Source organism: Aphis gossypii, chromosome 2 (genome assembly GCF_020184175.1).
Source record: "Aphis gossypii isolate Hap1 chromosome 2, ASM2018417v2, whole genome shotgun sequence".
NCBI classification, from domain to species: domain Eukaryota; kingdom Metazoa; phylum Arthropoda; class Insecta; order Hemiptera; family Aphididae; genus Aphis; species Aphis gossypii.
The window spans coordinates 75,096,181-75,116,907 of NC_065531.1; the positions used below are offsets into that span (position 1 = coordinate 75,096,181).

General features: G+C 22.9%; 1 protein-coding gene across 1 annotated transcript in view; it reads right to left on the reverse strand.

Annotated features, from left to right (window-relative positions):
- Positions 1-9,875: 9,875 nt before the first annotated feature.
- Positions 9,876-20,727, reverse strand: part of LOC114126334 (probable G-protein coupled receptor CG31760) — an 88,486-nt gene continuing 77,634 nt past the window's right edge. The window contains exons 10-13 of the mRNA XM_050201026.1: positions 18,789-18,927; positions 16,916-17,021; positions 15,572-15,757; positions 9,876-11,213 (exon numbers count right to left, since the gene is read on the reverse strand). Of these exons, the coding sequence (XP_050056983.1) occupies positions 10,932-11,213; positions 15,572-15,757; positions 16,916-17,021; positions 18,789-18,927 (713 nt within the window). The 3' untranslated portion in view covers positions 9,876-10,931. The remainder of the gene's footprint in view (positions 11,214-15,571; positions 15,758-16,915; positions 17,022-18,788; positions 18,928-20,727) is intronic.

Below are 20,727 nucleotides of genomic sequence, written 5' to 3' on the forward strand. Positions count from 1 at the left end.
TATTTTTTATTAATTTATGTACATTTTTAAATATTTATAAACAGCTCTAAAGCAGTAAAAATATTAAAAAATATATACTATTTATAGTAAATCCTAAAAGAGTATTTTTGAACATTTTAAGTTTCTACGATTTTTTTATTATTGAAAAGCATCAAATATAAATAATATCGTTTAAAGAGAAATTGTTATTATATTGATGAATATTTAATGTTGTAAAAATTTGCATATCAAACGGTCATAAAAAATTAATGTAACTTTCCTGTGAACTTTTTTACTTTTATTAGAAGTAAGTGATATTAATAAGTAATTTTATATTCAATTTTGAAATAAAGGATATGAAAAAAAAAAATTATGTATTTTTAATTACAAAAAAAATATTGTAATTAAAAATATTTGATTTTTTTTTTTAATATTTGGTAAATGAACTATAAATGAAAAAAACGCGTATCAAATTTGCATTAATTTTTATCCAACAAGAATTGTTACAATTGTTTTATCGGTATTAAATAAAAAAAAAAATTCAAATGTTTATAAACAACTCAAAATGAGTAAAAATTTAAATTATCAAAATGTCTAGTACTCATGAATATTGGTTTTAAACTATAACAAGGTAAAAAATTTGATTTTGCGCATAGCTCGTTTTGTGTAAAATATACCACTTTTTCTTAATTTTGTTTTATTTTTTTATTGCTATTTTAAAAATCACTGGACATTTTTTTTGAACCATTCATAATGTTCAACTTGTCTACTATTTTCTAAATACAATATAATAGACATATTGATTTTCTACTCTTTATCAATGGTGATATATTTTGTCCTTTGGTCTTTAAAATCTTTGTTTTAAATGTATTCAAAATTCTTTTTTGAATCATATAATTTTTATCGTGGAACTTTACTTTTGAATATTAATAATTTAACTATGGCATACGATAATGATTTAGATTTTAGTATTTTGTTCACGTGGAAATTGATAGTAAGTTGGTTGCAGTCTACCCTGTATTAACCCATTGCTGAAACATACGGTTTTAGAAACTGCATTCATATTTAATTTAATCATATATATTATAATATTCCCCTATACGTAAAATAAACTATTGCGCGATAACAACTTACTAAATATCAGTGATAACAAAGTGCTCTTAAACTTATTATGTAGTTTGTAGAGTGTAAATAATTAGATTACCATACCTGATATTGCGTTAAATGATATCGAAAGCAATATAACGTGTAGTATCTCGTTTTTGTATCCCGTTTCTATCGTCATAATACGAATCATATCTTAAAAAAATAAAACGTTTCAGACAATCAACAAAACCAAACAAACTTGAGTTGCAAAAACTTATTTTGAAATTAAATAAACAATAAATTAACGAGTGACACTTTGAGCACTGCTCAATAAAAATATCTCTAACAACAAGAATTTAATTTTATGTAATAATATTTGTATGTAAAAAAATAGTGTGGAATACATATTATATATTAATATACTCGTATATGATGCATACATCGTTTAAAAAATACGTATGGAGAATTCAATAGATTACTTCGAAACATGTGTAGTTTTTTATAGACGCGTACAAACTAAAAACTGTAAGTTATTGTTAATTATCTATTTATAAATAATTAATGAATGTTTATTTTTTTAATTATTTACTATAAACTCAAAAAAACTATTGTTTTCGATAAAATTTTTACCAGTAGTCTTTCGTGATTCCGAAAAGGATTTAGTTTAGTATTTCAAACCATATATAGGCTGAAACATGATATTATATTTTTTTTTTTTTTTGGCTCACAAAAATCAATTTTATTTTTGTTTATATAATATACAATTTTCATTGATGACAGGTAATACAATAATATCTATTATATATAAGAGTCATGAGTACACTTTATGGTTGAGGTTTATGATACTTATTAGTTCAATACTCGGTTGATTCTGAAGAAAAAACAATTAATAATATTTCAACGAAATCAAAACATTAAAAATAAATATACATATTTTCATGATTAAAGATAGACATCTAAAACCGATATTATTGGTCAGTTTCTAATAATGGATTTTATTTTAATAGAAATCCACAGTTTTTGACTAATTTGTACCAAATTGTGCACATATAATATTGATTATCTAAAACGGGTCGTAAAAATATTATAATAGAAGAAACTAGTAATAATTAACAGTTAAAATACGTAAAAGGGAAAATGTATAGCTAATGATTATAAAATCAAAGTACTTATTATGATTTATAATATTATTAATATCACGTATAAAACATAAAAAAATGTCCTTTGAAGAAATAAAAATAAAATTATAAGCATCGGTGTAGTTTTCAGATAAAAGTTTAAATGACAATAGGTACATTTAAAACCAACCACATGAACATCATATTTATGTATTAATTCATAATTGAAAAAAACCACTAAATATACGAAACGATCAGTTAACGGTACAATACATTATAAGAATAATAACATACCCAAATAAATTGACATATTATGTATAAACATTTTTCAAAGATCAATTTTAAAATACTTTTGATAATAACACAAAATCAATATGATTCATTTACAAAAAAAAAAAAAAATAAAATAAAATAAATAGTAATAACGAGAACTTAAGATGGAAATAAAAAACAGATTGGTCTAAGAAGCAATCCTAAAATCACCACGAAGAACAAAAAATCACTCATTTGATAAAATAATTTTGTATTTCAACAAAAATTAAACTCCAAATCATATAGATAATGATACACTTTACAAAATTTTATAAAATTAATTAACAGGTAAAATACCGGAACACTTGCAATTATATACAAATGCTTTAAAAATTGTAAAAAGAATAAAAGTGTGTATTTTAAATAGGTGTAAATTATTATGTAAACAAAACACTGTCTATCATAATAATAATATAATGCAAGACACCTATTATAATTCATTTGAGTCCGGGCAGAGTGAAGATGAAGCAAAATAACGTATATTATCATTATTATTATTATTTTTTTAATGAAAATATTTTTAATTACATTCATATAATATTATTGTAACATACGTTAACATGTTTTATAATACGAGTGAAATTTAACATAATAAAATATAACCATCTCTGACTTATTTTGTTCACCCAGAACCTGTGCTCTTGTTAGTAGAGAAGTACACTCGACAGATATTCCATTGTTGACAGACCTACACAAAATATAAGATAATTATCGCGAGATAAAAGATAAAAATATAAAAAAAAAAATTGAAAACTGCTCGCTTTACACAGTTTTCAACTCTTGTACAGTGTTTGCAACTCGTCTTCTTTGTGCTTTATACATTCCAATTATTATTCTAGCCCCTCCGGCAATGAATACCTGTTGGGAATCAGGTTTGTCGTCGTTATCGTCACAATGAACCGATTTTTTTTTCTTACCAAATTACGTAGATAACATTAACAATATTATAATACTTGTCTTCACTCCTTTTGAATGATGTGGGTGTACTTCACTCTGAATTATGTTAGAGTATTTTGAATAACGTATACAGCAGTAGAATTGCTACTCACGTTAACGTTGTCTGCAAATGATTTGCTTACTATACTATTTTAATCATACACTCGCCCATAGTATAATACTTATTATATGTATACACTGTAAGTCAGGTCTCGTTTAACATCATTATTTCTATATTTTTGAAATGCATGCAATAAACTATTATAACATATTATTATGAACAAATAAAAATAAACAGTATCAGGTTTTCTTTTTTACAAAATTAGTTCGTTATTATAACATTTATAACTGTATATAATATAGGTGTATTATTTGTATTATAAGATATATTTTTTGATTATTTTGATATAGATAGGTTAAAACTCAAATATATTATTTATGTTTTTGTAAGCTTGTTAGTTGTTATACTGTTGTCTATTACAAAATATCAATAAGATAAAAAGGGATATATATATATATATTTTTTTAAATAATAAATAAATTATCTAATCTAGATAACCCGTATTTTACTTTTTACGTCATTTCTTTGACAATATAGTAAGTGACTTTGAATAACAAGTTGGATAACTATAATTCAATTTAACGGCCGGTTTCGAATATTGAAAGCCAATTTTATTTTCTCTTTTTTAATCAACCTTGTGTAAATAATATAGCTATATTAAACTTAAAAATATATTAGGTATATTCATTTACATACAAAAACTTAGTTATTAAAAGTGTATATTTTGTACAGTTACTTACAAATTATTAGTACCTATAACTTACTATTTAATATACAACATAGGTAATGATTATAACGATATTTTATAATAGTTTAAAGAAAATGTAACATTAGCATTATCAGTAAATTATCTACGTATGATAGTTTTTGGCAGTACATCTCAGTAAAATAAACAAACATCACAATTAAATTAAATTAAACTATTTATTGGCAGCATTTTTTTCTTGAATTAATAATAACTAAGCTGAGAATTCTCTACTGCGTGTTTAACTATATATGCCTTAAAAACAACTACAAATTCACTAATAAATTCTGACATGTATCTCTTAACTTTAAAATATAAAAAGTAAAAGGTATTTTTAAATATTAGTAGAGATACCATTAGATATTATTTTTACTTCGACGATTTTGGACATTAGAACATAATGTGTGTGTTACTAAAATTTCCAGGTAGTCACCGACCCGAGAACTTGCAACAGAGCCACTTGTTTATCATGAGAATCAAAAGTAAAAGGTTGTTTACCTATATGTTATTTATATTGTATTGACAGATGCATCTTAATATAGTAATTATTTTTTTTTTTTATTCAATTGTTTTAATGGAGTTAGAAATCCAATTAAACTTAAAATAAATAATTTTTAAATATAGCTACCTAGTAATAGTTTTATTATGTTATAGTCGAATACACAGATAATGACTGTTAAACCAATCAATCTAAACATTAGAACGAACTCTTACAACTTGATTAGTGAAAAAATACTATGACAAATGAACCATTGAGTTTAAAAAATCAATAGACTTTATACGGAACAACTTTTCTCAGTTTAAGCTGCAAACGAAAATATATTGCTTAAAGGTGATTGCTAATAAAATAATGGATAGTAAACTTATAGTTATTTTTTAGAAACTATATTTTATGTTTTTAAAATATGTATAACAATGTGTTTTATTATTTATTTTAACGTATATAAGTAGATGTAATATAAACTCAATAATACATATCTTACTAAAATACTCTTAATCGTTATCATATTTAAATAATATTGAAATATGGCGTTTAGATTAAAATTTACATTCAATACGTAAAATGCAATATAATATTTATTGTAATTATTTTATTTTAAGATCATTTTTTGACGAGACTACTGTCAGATTAATCAATATTGAAATAATAAATACCAATATATTTGCTCTAGTTTGGTAATTTGAGGGTATGACTTATATGTTTTATATTTTATTGTTATATGATTTTGTATTCGATTTTCAAAATAAAAAAAAATGTAAATTTAAATGATGTTAGAATTACTTAGAGACAATATTTAAACAAATTGACATTATGTCATACACTCACACCATTAAAAATATATTCTCTATTGTTTTCGAAATGGGTGATTTTACTCTAAAATTACTCAAAAATATTAAAAAAAAATGATTCTGCGTAAACGCATTTTGTCTATTATGTTGCACATGGGTCTGAGAGAAAAACAAATAGTGCGATGACATTCTCTTAAATAATAACTTTCATTTACTGAATTTCTAATAATTATAATGATAAAAGTGTTTTTCTTTAGTTAGAAACGAACAAAACAATTATCTAAAAAAATACACTTACAGATGAAATATAAAGTCCTATCTTAAATTCAGAAACTATCAGTGGTTACATGTATTTAATATTATTTTTAAAATAGAATAATATAGATGATTACTCAGAAAATTACTATGATTCCTAATCATTATTAATATTATGATAATTGAAGTATACAAATTGTGAAATAAATTTGAAATATATATTTATTTACAGTATAAGTACATACATTTTTAACAGTATAATATAACTTAGGTACTAATATTTGAATTGTATAACAATATATATGTACAATATAATAGATCATTAGTCATTACAATACATTCATTTTTAATAAATTTTCAATAAATATGTAATTGAATATATTTTTCTATTTTTTTTTTAATTTTTCCAGAAATTATAATACATACATAAGTGTATCTTTTATATCTTATAAATCATAATTATCGATTCTTACATTAACTTAAATTAATTAATATTCATAATAAATTATTAATTTAAAGCAAAATATTTTATTATACTAAACAAATTAAATTAATTAAAATTATTATTTTAATTTATTTGTATATTCCAAGCAGTTCAACTGTTGTAATAATAAATAATTGTATGTGTCTTAAGAACAAGAATGTTTGTCAATTGAATAAATATTTAAAATATGTTGAATAAAATATATTTAAATTGAACTTTTATATCAAATCATGACTGAACTATCATTATAACAATAACAACTAAAAATTACTCTACTATTACTCCGTCAAACAATTTATGTTCGAAATTTTCGAAAACAATAAAAAAATAACTTTAAGCTTAACATGCCTCCAAAAAATCATTAGATACTGATAATGCAATGCAGTTATTTTTAACCATCATTTAAAATGTGATACTTATCTCATATCAAATTTTATAAAATAGCCTCAATAATAAAGCTTAAATATTTTATAGTATCTGGCATAAACGGTATTCACAAAAAACCGTTTTTTATCTACTTCTCTATATCTATTTCTCAAATAATTTATTGTTCATTTTTAGTACGTTGTAAGGAAGACTTGTCAAAAGTCCGTTCCATAAAAGCAAATTTACTGTAAGGTAGCATATTTTCTCCTTCTCTCTTGATAATATTTTTACTCATGACAACTTCTATTCTATCAATACTACTAATTTAGCCACATCTTCTGGAATTACGGGAGTTATTTCCTCCAATTTGTAGTATATAAACATCTCAAACAAAAATCTCCATGATCACCTATTTAAATACAGCTTTTATTTAAGGTGTAGAAAATAAAAACCAGTGGAAATAAACCCACATCACTTTTAGTCAATGCATTAATGATAGTCCTTAAGTTTCTCTAAACTAAAAAATAATTCCATTGAAACACTTAGTTAAAATATACTTCGACATTAATGTCAATAAATGAACAAAATATTAATCCTGAAAAACGTACATAAATCTAAAAAAAAATCCTTAAATATCAAATTACATCAATTAAAATACTTATTTGGTTAATCATACACATACACAAATAGTCACTCTACCTCCCTAATCTCTATTTGTTTCTACGTTTCTATTCTTGACAATCAAATTTGTTGTCTCAAAGCTAACCAGTATAGCGACTTACTACTTTAATTTAATTAGAAAAATACAAACACAAAAAACAAATCAATAAAAAATAAATGAACATTATGGAGTAGCGTCAATGGAATCTAACCTAACTAATCGTGTTTACTACCATTGCTATTACACATTATTATTCAATTTTCTTATTGTATTATGTATTTAGATTGCTATTTTTGTTTATACAATATATATTATATATTTATTTTTAACGATAACAAAAAAATAAAAGAAAACATTTATATTTATAATAATATGAAAAATTCAATGTAATGTAAGACAAAGATTTAAAAAATCTCAAACAATTATGAATTATGATTTTACATGAATATTTAATCTGTTATTGTACTTGAATTCTAATATAGTATAACACAATAACAATAACTGTATAGTATGATGATTAAATATTAATGAATAATTTTAAATCTTATCCGCATCTTGTTGTTTGTAAATTTATTTTGCTTTGATAGTAACATATTTTTAAATTTAAATAATAAATAAGTATTTCATTAAATGTCTAACAATCTATTAATGTGATATGATAAAGATAATTAAATATGAAAAATAAAAACTATGTACACGTCTACTATAAATTAGCAAATAACCGTAATGATAGTTCCATATTGCGAAGCCACAAAAATATAAATAAAAATATCGCGATTATAAAATAACGCATTTTTATATATTTTTCATTATACCTAGTAATAAGGATAAGCATTTTTTTTTTGTTGTGTGTAACACAAAATTTCTATTAAAATTTAAAATTAATTGAATAATTTATACTAAAATAACAATATTAATTATAATATATAATGAAAATCCTATGCAATAATAAATCATGTTACTAATACAATAATACACTATGCACTATTTTAAAAATAACAATACCATATAATAATTAAATATATCACAGATAAAAATGTGGATCAATAATTATAATAATACAAACAAAACGAATAATTGAATATTCTATCATAATATTTTGTTTCTAATACAATGTAATAAACCTACATTCTACAACTCATAAGTTGACTCATATACTTGTTTGGTGAATTTTGAACTATAAAATAGTGTTAAGAAATTATTATCATGTGTGTTAAAATAATAAATTTGATGAGAATAATATTCATAGAAAAAAATATTATGTATTTTATAATTAAGAATTAAAAACAACATTTATTTTGTTCTAAGACTAATACTATAGGTAATATTAAGAATTTATTTTAAGTATTGAAATTGCCTATACAATGCGCCGTCCTATTATAATTAAAGTGTAACATACAGTAAAAACAAAATATACATTGTAAAAAAACATCGTTTTACCCTGATTCGAGCTTAATTTATTAATAAAATATTATTATTCCTAATGACCATTTATTAAGTTGAATAACAATTATAATTTATGGCTAATGATATTTTTAAAATGCACTCCAAATAGTTATGTAGCCAGTAAATAAATTAAAAATGAATTGAGTTTATTAAAAATCGATTTTAATGGAAAATTAATGAAATCTACACTATTTGCCAGTACTTTATGAATACCTAGTAAATATTATTAAAATTATTTGTGCACTAATGTAAAATATACTGTAGCTTCTAAAAATTTGTAGTAACAATGTTATAGGTTAATTGTGATGTCTTTTTATCCAACGTGGTTGCCCCATAATTATTATATTTAATTTTTAAGAGATGGGTAATATGAGATCACGATTTTTAGGTTTATAAATACAATATAAATGTAATATATTGTGTTTTGTAATCCGCTCGAATAAACTAAATTCTGCATAGACATACCGATATTATTTTATACAATTTTTAAAATTTTAAATAAATTCTATATGTACTATTGCAATTACAATGGGTATTCAGTATTCACATTTTCTTTTAGACTAATATGTATATGAATTACGCATAGGCGTACCGGAAAACCTATTATTTTGCACATATAATACGAACTTTAAAGCAACTTTTGACATTTGAAGAAACTACATAAACGTGTGTAGTGTTATACAATCTGTAATTAATATACATACGTCTCAATATACATACTATCCGGTTTTAAATTTTACACACATAACTACAGTAAGTTTGTACAACCGAGTTTCAACAATATAAAGTACAAATTATTACCCAGATAATAAGGAAACTAAAATAATTCATTAGTTTATGATGTAACTTAATTCAATTTATTTTAACCCAAACAACAATAAATTAGCATTTTATAAAATTTGTATGAATTATTAGAACAATGAATTATTAAAAAACATAAACATATTCATAAAATCTTTAAATATTTTTATTTTATTATAATATAATAAAATTGTATCATGATTTAAAGAAAAAATCTGCAGTATGTAGTTTGTACCTACCGACGAATTGAGACATATTTATTTATTTACTATACAATGTTTTATTTATTGAACACCCTCTTTTTTTTATTTATATAACCTACTAGTAAAAAAAAAAAAATTGGATTTTCCACAAATAATGCGAGACTAGTTGTTATTTTGTTAAAATATTCGAACACAACGATCGTACATACCATAAGCCAAAGTTAATTTTACTAAAATATAATTTAAACAAATAACATTATACAAGTAGATACTTACAAAGCATTGTTATAGACAATGTCTGTTATAGTGTTATTAGTTAATAACTGAGGAAATTGTTGTTAATCAACTTATAGTCCAAGAAGAGTATACGTCTGGATAATCTTTTTTTGTTTTAAACTCAGTGCATTCTAATTTAATTTACATAAAGTATTAACTTAACTTATTCTAAATTAAATTGACAGAGGTTTTAAAAAGAGGGTGTCCGGTATTTAGATTTGTTCTATTTACATAACCTAAACTAAAGGTTTTAGATTTAAATTGAGCCAAATATTTATTTTATGTTAAATTCAATAATAAAAATCACTTTTCGTCGATATTTTTAATTTTTAGTTAAGTTAAAAAAAAAAAAATGTGAGTAGCATTTTTGATAATGAAGTGTTGCAAATGAACTTTGTTCCATTTTGCATACCAAAAGTATACTATGTAGATATAACAGATCTAACAGTAAACAAGTTTATTATAATTAAAACAAAGTTAAAAAAAATAATAAAAAAATGTTTGTGTGTGTATAAATGCACATATAAATGGGGAAAATAGTATTTTATTCTGATCGAAAATCGAAAATAACAAATCCCACGCCACTTTCTTGAGATATTTAAAGATTCATTGATATAAAAACTATAATTTCTGTTAAATATTTTAAGCACGTTGATATTAAAAAACGCATATAATAACATAACCTATACCTACTTAAAATAATAACAATAAATTAGTATTTTTATACAACATATTTGGGATAGGATTTAAACTAATCAACGACAGCAACGACAATGGTTAGTAATTTCTTTGTTTTCCTGAATTGTTAACAATGTATTTTAGGTTTATTGAAATACTTTGTTGAATTTAAAGTCACAAACGACTGAACAGTGGAATTAGATGTAGCCTCTGGATATAGAATTATAACGCATGTCACACCGTCACTTCCTTCATAAACGGTTTCTTGCCATTTTGATTGACGACCAATGATTTTTGACTACCGCTAACCGGGTGACTACATCCAAGATGGTGGTTTGTGAACGTGTAACCCCCTACGGCTGCAGCTGATGATTTTTTTTCGATATTGGTCGACCAGACAACGCGTTTGCTCACCTCTTGCATAGCCGATATCTTTTCGGCCAAATGCCGATTGCCAAGTCTCAAGTTCTTGTCCTTGAGCGCATCCAGCTGCCTAAAGAGTTGAGCAAATTCTTCCTGCAACACGAACAAAACGTGATAAAACAAAAATTATTTATACATTTTCTATTAACCTTAATTCTGCAAAGTACTTGAAATAGCTGTCTAACAGGCTGATAATTTTAATTAGTTTTGCTATCAGTTATTCACGTAAAATAAGTATAATAATATATACAAGAGGTATGCATGGTATACCAAATATGGACTCTAGTTTAACATTGTGTACAAGCATGGATAAATATTTATAGAAAAACTTTATTCACACGTATTATTATTTAAATAAGTTACAATATATACGGTTTAGTTGCTATTTGACCCTTTATTTTATATAAACTTAGTATATTAACACTTTGTTTATCAATCATTTTATTTTTTTTTACTTATCAATAATAATATTTCTCAGTAATAACTAATTAAATCTTTTTTTTAAATCTATTATTTTTATTACTTATTGACGGAAACAATAAAATCAAAATAAACATTATCATTAGATTTTTATTTTTATTTTCATCGATAATAGTTTTTAATAATTTATTTTTGATAGATTTTAATAACATGTCTTAATTAAGTTGAAATACAGAGATAAGAACTAAATAGTATATTTTAATTTTTATAATAGAAAATTATCTTATAAGTATATATAAGTTAAGTTATAATAAAACTATATATATATAGTAATTCATAAATTGTATTTCAGAATATAAGTTTATTATTATTGATTTCCCTCGGGATTGTAACATAATTAAAATAAACTGTAGCTAGGCAACTATATCTCTATATTATTATATAATAAATATGAGATATTACATTTTATTATAATAAGTTCCATTAAAGAATGATTACGAGAAATTATATAATATTTTAAAATAGACAGACATATTGCGGCTACTCAAAAAATTAACATTTTATTTTTAGTATTGTTAAACATATTTTATAAAAATATAGTAATTTAATTATTTATTTCATAACATAGAATAAGTAATAATAATAATATTAATAATAAAAAAATATATGTAAAGAAACGTTTATTTTACATAATATTATAATATACTGTATACATTTTTTTAAATATATACACTTTTTGGGCTTTGCATGACATACAGAAATCCATTATTTATGGACACAAAATGCATTTAAAGATAACTCGAAAAATAAATCGAAATTGCAAATATATCAAAATTTCCAACTTTACGATTACATTGTGCAATAATTATTTCTCTATAGTTTGTTGTTTAATACCATTCGATGTCTTGTCACTGAATATAACAATTGTGTACAACAACATATTTTTTTATATTTAATTCAACTTTTTTTATTTATTTTTGTTTTAAAATATTCTAATTACCTACTTATTATAATTTAGTATTCAACAAAGTCGTTAAAAAAGTTAAAATATAAATTAAAATCATATTTTCAATTGTAAGTATGTTATGAACACATAACATTTTTAAAATACCATTATGTTTGTTAAAACAAAAATAAATTATATCATTAAATTGTATAAGCTATATAGGTGCCACAGCTAGTATTAACGTAAAAACGTGTTGGTATATCACTGGGCTGTTGATTACAATCTAGGGAATTAGCTTCTGCCAGTGACGTAGGTATAGATTATTTATGGAGGGGATTTAACTTTCAATTATCTGTAATTGCTGTACATAACAAACGTATTTTTGTAAAAATGAATCACTAAAATATTCATGTTCAGTCTTTCCTCAGAGGAGTATTCGTTAAAATACACCGTAATGTATTTTTTTTTTTTTTTTTAATTAAAAATGATTTTTAGTATTACTTATTTATTTACTAATTGGGGTTTTAGTAATGGGGGAGGGTTACCTTACCACTTACGTACGCCACTGGCTTCTACTAAACAGAAATGTTGCTTTAAATGATCATTATAAGTGCATCTCAGTATTCACATTGTATAACTCGCATTGTATTATGAGAAAATAGTACTTCACACAAACCAAGACATGTATGCAACTGTATTTTGTTATCTATGAATGTTCTAATAATATGATTTAACAAAGTAGTATTAACTTCAAAATCATCTTAGATCAACTGTTGTCCTTGATACTATAGTATTATATGCATTGTATTTGTGTATTATATATATGTCGTATAATATGTCGTGTTATTTCAACATCCAGAAAATCTTATAGAAAATCTTTATGATATACTCGGTACATATTACATATCATATGGTTTAGGATCATTAAATGGTTTATGCGATGAGCTTTTTCATAATAGTAAGAATTTACAAAGGTTGTTCGTAAAATACCGAGGATTGATGATTACATACAAAATATGTACAATACCAATTATATTATGGTATTATTTTATAACAGAATGAGTCTCCTGAATAAAAATATCCAGCTTAGGTAACATAATTTCTTAATGATAACTAGGTAATAATCAATAATTGATTACATTCGTAGACGATAAGAAAGATTAAGTTTTGAATAAAAATATTTTATTATTGTACTATTTGTACTTCTTGTGAATTTAGACTTTATAATGTAATGGTTACCACTATTAGATATTAAAAAAGATCTAACCACTCGACCACTATAATACAATACTTTTGTAGTAACGTGGTAAACGTCAACTTGTTAAAACTTTTTAATGCTTTAGGTGACATCTAACCTGTCATTTGTTAAGACGTGTACGTTCCAATCCTATTTTTTTTTTACACGTACTCTTATTTTAGCGTTTTTGATTGAAAATTTCGACCGTAATCAGTCAACCAATGAACGTTAGTAAAAAAAAACCTCTTAGAACTGGTTGACTTAGATTTTAAGACTTACATTCATACGAATGAGTTGTTATTATTAATATCATATTTTATAATTTAATCAATTTATCATTATTGTATAAAATCTAAAAATATTTTGAACAAGCTCACGAGTCAAAATATTTTATACACATACAAATATATTTATATACATAAATATTATAATATAATAATAATAATAATAATATGGCTTAAAACACTAGCATAGCCGAAATCACTGATTCTATATAAGTATGACATTATTTGATCAATAGTTTCGTTTTATGATGTAAAGATAACCCACTAAGTAAGGATTTCTCAAAACTCCTCCTATAAAGGAGTTAAAAGGTATAAAGGGATACAAGTATAAAAATATATTTTTTGGTTGGATTTTTTTTTGAAATGTAGCATACATTCTCTGTAATACTATCTACAATAATTATATATAATTTTAAAACTGTATTTTATATTTGGTCAAATTACTCAATTGTCTATTAAACATATTATGTACAATTTACATCTCAAGACAGAGTAAATCTTCCAACATTATTTAATATTTTGTAATAAGTAAAGCATTTTGGAATCAGCTAGTTTTCATAATATACGAATATACCATTATTCTGTACGTATTTATATCACTGAAATGGCTTGACCAAATTTAATGAATTTGTTTGTATGTATTGGGGTGAGTTCTTGTATGGTTTATATTTACAAAGAATGAAATAAACTCATTTTGTGGCAAGGGCGTTGAAATTGATTTCTAGAAAATTTTGACACAGATATTATATCTTAAACAGCATACTATATGTGAATTTTAGACGATTATGATCTTGGAAATAACTTATCTAATCGTTATGAGAATTTTTTTAAATAGAAAAACACACTACGGAGCAGTTTCAAGCATATTTTTATGATTTTATTTACCAAACTCTCGTCCACAGAATATTGTACGATAAAATATAAATATATCAATGGTGTTATGTTCAACAAAATGTACAAATAATGTAAATTAGAAAACTAAAAATATTATTTATTCATACGCATTACCCTAAATATTACATTTGGGCAGTCCGATTTAACACCGATGTATCTTGTATGGACGACAAAGTATACGAGATAGTTAATATGCATAGATTTATGTATATAAGTATAAAATAATCAATACTCAAACATTATATTTTTCAGATTTTGTTTATGGAATTCTTTTTATTTTATTATTTTTTTAAATGTATTTTTAATTTTCTCGAATATTAATATTTAAAACATTTTTATTTTCATTATAAATTTAATGTTTTGTTGTACTTCATATTATGACGTTGTAGAAATTTTATTTGGTAGAATTCTTAAAAATGTATTAAAATGATAATTTATTTTATATTATAGATGTTAGGTATCGTTGAGTAATGAGTATGTTGTATAATATACTTTAAAAAAATAGTCATCAATAAAAATATTGTCTTGTGTATTATAATAATCCAATTGTTATTTATTTTTTTTATTTCAGATATTTTTCTCTGTAAGTTGTATTTTAACCATTAAAAGTTCACACTATAATACAATTATTGTTGTTTATGTATCTTAGAAATATAGATAGAAAACTCACTTGCGCGTCTGTTTCCGTTAATACAAAGTCAGTACTAGACTCTTCTAAGCCACAAAATGTCGAGTTATTAGCTTTGTTTGAATTTCTAGTCTGTTTACTAAACATTCTACTACCGCCAGTCACTTTAATGCTCTTTACATGTCCATCTTCATCATTTGCTTCTTCGCCTCTCATCACTAAATATGCCTATAATATAATATATTTTAATTAGTCTTATTAATACAACATATGTTTATTACATTATAAGACACTTATAAGTTTAAAAACTTATAAAATTATTAATATTATTATGTATAGCAAAATATTGAAATTATAACCAAATTACACTATAATATTATATTATTTACTAGAAGAAAATAAAAAAAAAAAACAAGATATCAATCAGTTATGTTTTTTCTGACACAAATTTATATTTTAAACATAACTTTAAACGATATGTATAAACCAATACATTTTAATACTTTATAGATTCACGTTTTCTCGTATTTTAATAAAATTAAATACTTCAAAATATTCATAAGTGTTAAGTTATAAAAGTAAAATAAATTACGTAATTTTTGAAAATGAGTTTTTATAATAAATAAGTGTTTAATTTTAGATTCTGAACATAGTGATAAATGTATTGATTTTATATTGATGTATGTTTTTTTTGCACATGATAAATAGTAGAAAAAATGATTTGATTTTCATCATTGAGGTTGAATAAGTTATATATAAGTCCATACTCGAACTAAAAAAATTTAAAATAATGTATAAAATCTGAATTTTTTTTATAGATATACGTTAAAATTTGGACGACATTTGTTGTTTAAATATAAACTGAGGACTTTAGTATATTTGATGTTATTCATGAATTATTTTCATAGTGATTTCAAAGTTTATCTATTTTGTACAATCTGTTATATTAAAAAAAAAATTGACTAGGATTTTGCTAATACCTATTTATAAGTTATACTACTCATAGAAAAATTAATTATAATAAAAAATGAAATTTTATTTTTTGTACTTAATTTTAATAGAAATATTTTTAGTAGGTATATTGTGATAGAAGACAGATCATCTCCACTCATAATCAATTGTTGTATGCAACGATTTAATATACACATTACTGTGACATATTCAATGTTGAGATAGGTGCACTTCAGTTCTATAGGCTATTATACCTTTAGCATTGTGGTTACTATTACTTCCTCCCTTTTCTTAATTTTTTTTTTTATTTTCTATAGAATTATTAAATCTCAACTAGTCATTGCCTATTATTTCTTTCATTAATTTAAAATTTTTAAGTGGTATTTATTCTCTCAATTTTACCTCTTGTAATATATTTTTGGTTGAATTACTTACCTTACTAGCGAATATAAACCCTAGCAAAGTCGTAACTGTAAGTTGAGTATGGCAGAAGAAAATGATATACTGCAAGTCAGGGTTAGCCGGTGACTGTAGAAAAAACCTGTGTTAAACAAGAATAATATTGTTAAAGGTATAAAGGGAAAAATATATTTTTTAGATTAGTAATTATATTGAAACGTTTATAGGTAGTATATTGTTTTACATTTTTTTAAATTTATTTCAAACATTAATCCTTTTTAAACGATGGAATTTCAGTTTTATCATTTTTATTTATTATTTGTGTTAAAAACAAATACAATTATTTAATTACTGATCTGCGTGTTAAAATTATGCTTTGTAATACTAAAATTGTAGAATATTGTATTCAATAGTTATAAAAGAAAAAAAGAAAAAAAATTAAGTAATTTCATTTTAAGACATATGAAAAATGTTATATTTATTTATGTTTAAAAAAAAAAAATAATAAAAAGAATTGATCCCTTTTTCACAATGAATATTTTAGTGCAACCCTGCAAACATATTTTATTTATGACAAGTTATATACTAATATATAATTAACATGTCATGTACCTGTAGTCAAATTAAGTTAATTTGGTATTATACGATACATAGTACACTCATTACTGATGTTTCATTGAAATAGAGATTTATTAATACGCAAACATCTCTCTTATAATTCTTAATGTAGACATACAGACCACAACATTTCATAAAATATTATAATATAATTTTTTATCGTTTGTATATTCTAATCTCGTTTTTGTTAAAACTTGAGCTGCTAAACTAATTAATAAGCTAACATTCCTAAAATTACACTATAATTGCTGCATATGAATATTACAAAGCCCGTCACAGATGAGTTGGTATGTCAGTTATTATTAAAAATTTATCTCAATTTCCTAAAATAGTATATATACTCGAATATTGAAAAAGATAAAGTTAAGAAACTTAATATATTATATTTTTAATATGTGCGTGAAACTACTGGTACCAGTGGTATAAAAAATAAAGATTACTTAATTTTTTTATCAAAAAAGTACATACAAGTACTTTACCAGTAGGACTTTCCGATTAAAGAGACTATTTTCTTATGTATAAGTATAATATCAAACGTTTTATCTCATATCGTAACATATATTTAATAAATAAGCAAAATGTTAAAAAAACATTATTATATAAGCCGTTATCTTCACTTCTTATGTCCTTATTTTATAGTCTATTATAAAATCTTATTTGATATTTTTATTTCCATATAATATCAACTTTTCTCTCCATATTCTGATTTACTTGTAACTATTCTGTATAATATATAGCATTACTAAAGCTCAAAATCTTTCTGTCATCTTATATTAAATTATATTTAATATACTCTTTTATTTATCACATAATAATATAACACATTATACCACATATTATATAAAAAATAAACTGAATATCATTTAAAATTAATTGGTTAAAATAAATTTCACGGAATCGTGTTTTAAAGGTAAGCATTAGAAAATGTTTGAATAGTTATTTGATGTTCAGGTATCCATTAAAAATAATAAAATGTTTATTTTTTTACCTAACTGTTTCTTTATTTATATTTCATGATTATTAATTACACATTTTACTATAGCGTTTTTATTTTAACAACTAATACATTTTTTTTTTTTTTAATTTAATTTTAATTTAAAATTAAATTAATTATAAACATATAAGTATTATTTTTTTCTTAAAAATATAAACTGATATTGTATAAAAATATTTCCCAATTAAAATAATTAAACTAAATCATCATAGATTTACCATATATTTTTTATTTATGAAACATCAAAAACATTAAATGAAATTTAAATCTATACATAATTAGAGTTATCCAACTTACATTGATACATTAAGGAAGACTGAGAGAATAAATTCATTGTAAATTGCCATTGACATGAATCGACTCTCGTTGAATTCTGATGGTGCTTTTCGTACAACAATACAAAGACGGATACCCCAAACTAGAAATAATACTTCCACTAAAAAAAAAAGAGAAAAATGTAATAATATTGTCAGGTACTTAGTCTTGTTTTTTTTCATGTATACCTAAGAGCAAAAAATATTCAACCTTCAACTTTAAGAATGGTTTCTAGTTGAAAATTGTATCTAGATGATACTTTGAAGGATTTAAATTCCTACTACGTTTAAAAGATGGTCAATAAGTAATAGAATGCTATGAAAAATGATGAGAATATTTTGTAGGCAAAACCAGATTTAGCTATAATAAATTTTTGTTTTTTTTTTGCCAAATTCTTAAAAAATACGTAAATAATTGAAGTTATTACCAAATATTTATAAAATAATTTTCTTCAAAGATACATTTTTATTTATTTATTTACATGCGAAACGGATTTTTAGTACTAACAGTTTATATGTAAAATATGACTTATTATTGAAATTAATTTTAACACTCAATGACAATTTGTATTCAAAACATACAACTTTGTCATTAATACAGTTTTTATTAACATTCATCATATTTTATTAACCGAATTATTATTCATGGTAATTACGTATATGTTCATTTAAATTTTTATATAAGTTGATTTACATTAAAAATATACCATTAATGCACATAAAAATATTATTTCAATTAAAGATCATAATAATTTTATGAATTAATACAAATTTTTCAAAGATATCGCTTAAACCTTATGCTACCTATTATATAATAATTACAAAATAATAATGTACTGTAAATTATACGAATTGTATGATATTGTTTTCTATTTCTTAGTTTTTATACTAAAATAGAATTATCATGCTTTTTACCTACTATAATAAATTAAACTATCCGTTTATTTCAACGAAAAAATTGTTGGAAAAACCAAACCAAACCAAAAACTAAATTAAATTGAATTAAAGGTAGCCTATAAATTATAAAAATAGAAAACAATGAAACTTTATCTAATAAATTGATCATTAAACATGCAAAACAAGTACATGAATACTTAAAAGCCTTGAAAAAAATAATCTCCTACATCACTGGTGATGAATCACACCCCCCCTCCAAAAAAAAAAACTGACGATATTTCATAATAACACATCTAAAAAAAAATTAAGTGAAACTGAACATCGGATTGTGTTGAATTTCAATGAACCACTTATTTATAATTATTAAAAATACTAAGAACTCAAATGATATTAACCATAATGCAATATTAAAAACCATAAAAAATAGACCAAAGATAAGATCTATCCATTTCACACAGCCTTTAAAAAGGTGTGACTTGTGTCGCACCTCTATATTATTTGCAGTGCTTCTCTTCTACATAATATTTAATATACATAATACAACTTTAAGAATACAACATAAATGCATAATATATTGAATAAACTTCATCAATTTGAAATACAAGTACAAAGAAAAAATAATTTAACAGACTATAAATATAGGTATCTTTACTTTTAGAATCACGAATTAATAAAAATACATATAATAATACTTTTTGAACAAAACTTAATTTATATAAATATTAATTTAAATCATTGTTATAAAAGATCAAAAAAAGAAATTTTATATTAGTATATATTCATATTATTAAAAACCACTAAATTTTATGTTTTTAAAATCAAAGAGAACCTGTATCATTGTTTTCATGAAAATGTATAATTATTTTCAAAAACTGAACGTGCATATCAAAAGCTAAAATATTATTTGAAATCATACTATAGAGTTTGTATTAATAATTACTTACCTAATAACATTATTTATTTATTTATTGTGCACATGCTGTTATGAATGTATGGTTCAAATAATATATGCGAAAATTGATTTT